This window comes from Telmatherina bonti, assembly GCF_933228915.1.
Source record: "Telmatherina bonti genome assembly, chromosome: 4".
NCBI lineage: Eukaryota > Metazoa > Chordata > Actinopteri > Atheriniformes > Telmatherinidae > Telmatherina > Telmatherina bonti.
Window position 1 is genome coordinate 18,474,614 of NC_136622.1, and position 3,383 is coordinate 18,477,996.

General features: G+C 38.7%; 1 protein-coding gene across 1 annotated transcript; it reads right to left on the bottom strand.

Annotated features, from left to right (window-relative positions):
• Positions 1–2,140: 2,140 nt before the first annotated feature.
• On the bottom strand, positions 2,141–3,113 carry her3 (hairy-related 3; the record flags this gene model as incomplete). Its single annotated transcript, XM_079238469.1, has 4 exons — positions 2,141–2,550; positions 2,685–2,766; positions 2,878–2,973; positions 3,060–3,113. 4 exons carry the CDS (start codon positions 3,111–3,113, stop codon positions 2,141–2,143), a joined length of 642 nt encoding a protein of 213 aa, XP_079094595.1.
• Positions 3,114–3,383: the final 270 nt, after the last annotated feature.

Here is a 3,383-nt window from a genome sequence, read left to right on the forward strand (position 1 = left end):
GTTTCTCTGAGTTAAAAGCTGATTCCACGGTGCACTGGTGGTCTACTTGAAGACAGCTTGGAACTATGAAAGATTTGTATTGTGTATGTCCATCAGTATGTTCACGCTTACTTGTGCGTGTAAGGGTAAGTTGCATACTGTATGTTTTAATTCCACAAATCATCAAGTCAGAGTTGAATGTGCTATGCAAGAAAGAGCACATTTATCACCGAAGTTGGCACAGAACAGGGAAGGGAGGGCCTCTGCAGCGTACTTCACACTTCTGCTCTGTTAAGTGCGCTTGACTGGACTCAGTTTCATGCAAATAAGGGATTCTGGCCCTCTCTTCTGTTCTTAACTATTCTATACCTCGCTATTATAGCAGACCAAACTTAGTCACTGAAACAATGTAGTGAAGAGTTCATAGACGATTTTTTTAAAAAAAGCGTAATACCGTTCAGTATGGTGGTCACGTGACGTTTCCTTTCTTGCATTAAACAAACTCCTGTTGTTGCTTGGGCCTCAGTGGGTGTCAGTAAAAGAGTGGCTTTGACTTTGTGTGGAATGGGCATTAGGGAGATTTACAGGCGTGGTTTAAGAGCTAACCCGATCTGAACCCCAAAGAAAAATTGGAGTAAGAAATGCTCGCGAGGATGCGTTTGTCTGTGAGTTGATGTCTTCTCTGACTTGGAAAAATCTTGAACCGTGAAAACGTTTTTGTCCATCGTGCGCAAGAACAGCATTCTGTGATCCAGCAGAGTCTTTTCAGTATGTGCCACGTGAAAGAGTTATGGGCGTTTCAGCAATTCTCCTCGCTGCAAGGTGCCATCCTTCCCAGCGCTGCGGCACAAGAAAAGAAACACTTTATGACATCTCTGCCGAAGTAGCAGGGAAATAAAACTAAACTGGCCAACTCTAAAGTCAAGGCGTCCTAGGCTTCAATAAATTATATGTTCATTTGACTAAAACTCATACATGGGATAACTACCTTAGCACTTATTGGAACTTTTTAAACCCCATTTTGCTCATTCAGAACCATTTTGTTTTTGTCGTTTTCAGTGTTAAGACAAACGAACAAAGAAACGTCTAACTGAACCGTAAATCTTATGTAGCCAAGGCAAACATAACCTAATTAACGCGCATATATATATATATATATATATATATATATATATATATATATATATATATATATATATATATATATATATATATATATATATATATGTGTGTGTGTGTGTGTGTGTGTGTGTGTGTGTGTGTGTGTATATATGTGAAAAGTATACAGTATAACAAACCATGCACATCCTGTGTGGTTGTGTGTACAGAAATTACAAATAAAAATGGGGAAGATGGAGTGCTCGAAAAACCCAAAATATTCTGGAAAGTTATTCTGCCCATTTTCTAACACAATGCCTCTAATTTGTGTTTCTACGTGCCCTGTGTCACATTTTGTAGTTTCCATGTTCATTTTGTGCCTAATTTAGCTTCTTGATATTTTTTTATTTATAGTTATTATTTCGCATCATTGTATTCTGCCCATGTATGGTTCATTGACTTTTTGGTTGGATTACCACTTTGTGAATCATTATGTAGTTCTAAAAACGAGAGGCCTCGTGATTTCTTGGTCCTGTGGTTAATAGCTGCATTTAGTAATATTATCCACACGTCTTTACAAGATTGCTTTGGGCTAATATTTTATTCATTTATTTATTTATTCTTTTTTTTTTACCTGAAGGCTAACTCATTTGAAAAATATAGAGTGAAAATTAAACATGTTTAAATATAACAAAGAACAGAGATAAAGGAAAACGTTGTTGAGGCTGTAGTGAACTTTATACCTCCCTTAATTTGTTATTTTAGGCTCACATAGATTTTTAATCAAAACTCTCTTATGTGACTCGTCTATGTATTTTCCCTGTTAATCTCCTTTTCCTCTTCTCTCCCACACAACTAGTGAACCTATGTCTCACTTTCTATTTAATTTATCCTTTCCACCGAAGTGAAGGGTTAAAATCTATTGGAGGAAACGCACAATCAGTCTTAATATTTTTATTAATAAAATAATACATATACAGTATAACATATAAAACCATCAATCTATAGTGCAATAGTAAACATTCAGACTATGACTTAGGATATGTACAAGTTCTCATCAGCTCTACCAAGGTCGCCACATGTGCTGTGTGTTTGCAACTACGCGACTGACACAGTCCAAGCTTTTGTGACTGGAGTTTTCTCCGTTTGTATTTTGCGTGGGCGTCGCAAAATGCCACGGACTGCGAGGTTTCAATGTTTTATATTTGGTCGTGTTTTCCTCCTTTGGTCTAGCTGTGGACAGCAGAAGTTCCCGCGCTTCATTCTGCGTCTCTGGTTGGTCCAGACCGCTGTCCATGGTGCTGGAGGCTTCCCCTCTCCTCCGAGAGCGGCTCAGTTTGTTGGAAAGCTGCATTAACATCCAGCGGTCACTGCCCTTCAAGTGATCTGCCATCAGCAAATACTGGTTAAAGTTTGTCAGACAGTTGCGGAAACCAACTTGGTAATCAGGGAACTCAGAAGCTGCTGCAGTACCTGAAAGCAAAAGAAACACAGAACAAGACATGAAGCAGAATCTGAGCTTAAAAATACACTTGAAGCAGCCATTAAATGAATAAGTTTGGTATTAAAAGGTTACACGTGGCTGATAAAATTCAACAGACGCTTACAGCTTTGGGTCTTTTGAAGGTTCCTCAGATGTTTCACAGTGAGTTCCAAGATGTCGGCCTTTTCCAGTTTGCGCTTCTGAATCTGCAGAGCACGTTTGACATTGAGATTTTTTTTCTCCCCAAAGTTGTAACAATTAACACAAACTGAAAAAAAAGTTAAGAGATGATGGTTTTAGCCTGCGTATAAACTCACACTGCTGCTGTAGTGACTCTCCAGAAGTGTTTTCAACTCGTCCAGACACTGGTTTATGCGAGCTCTTCTCTTCTTTTCCATAAGTGGTTTGGATACCTGAAAAGTTCGTTTTTGTCAAGTTAGTATTCTGTACTACATATGTCTTTCTATTTCAAAGCCATCTTTTTCTAATTTCAACATACCTTGTTGCCAGAAGTTTGTTTGGATTTTTCCACGCAGTTTGTCGTTGCCACCATTCTCTTAGTCCTTTCTTTGGGGGGTTCTTTAAGGTCAATCTCTTTCTCTCTCACTACTACACACGCCAGTGAAGGAGGAGATCCCGAGTGGATTTATATAGGCACATTCACTTAACATCTCAATGCAAACAGTACCGCCTGTCTCTTACGCTCAAATGAGCAGCACTGGCACAGTTTAACACGCAAAGCTAAACACGCACAGATCCACCAAAGAAAATATCATATTTTGATTTGTTATTTTCTGCAAACAACTTCTCCAGTTTAGTAGGA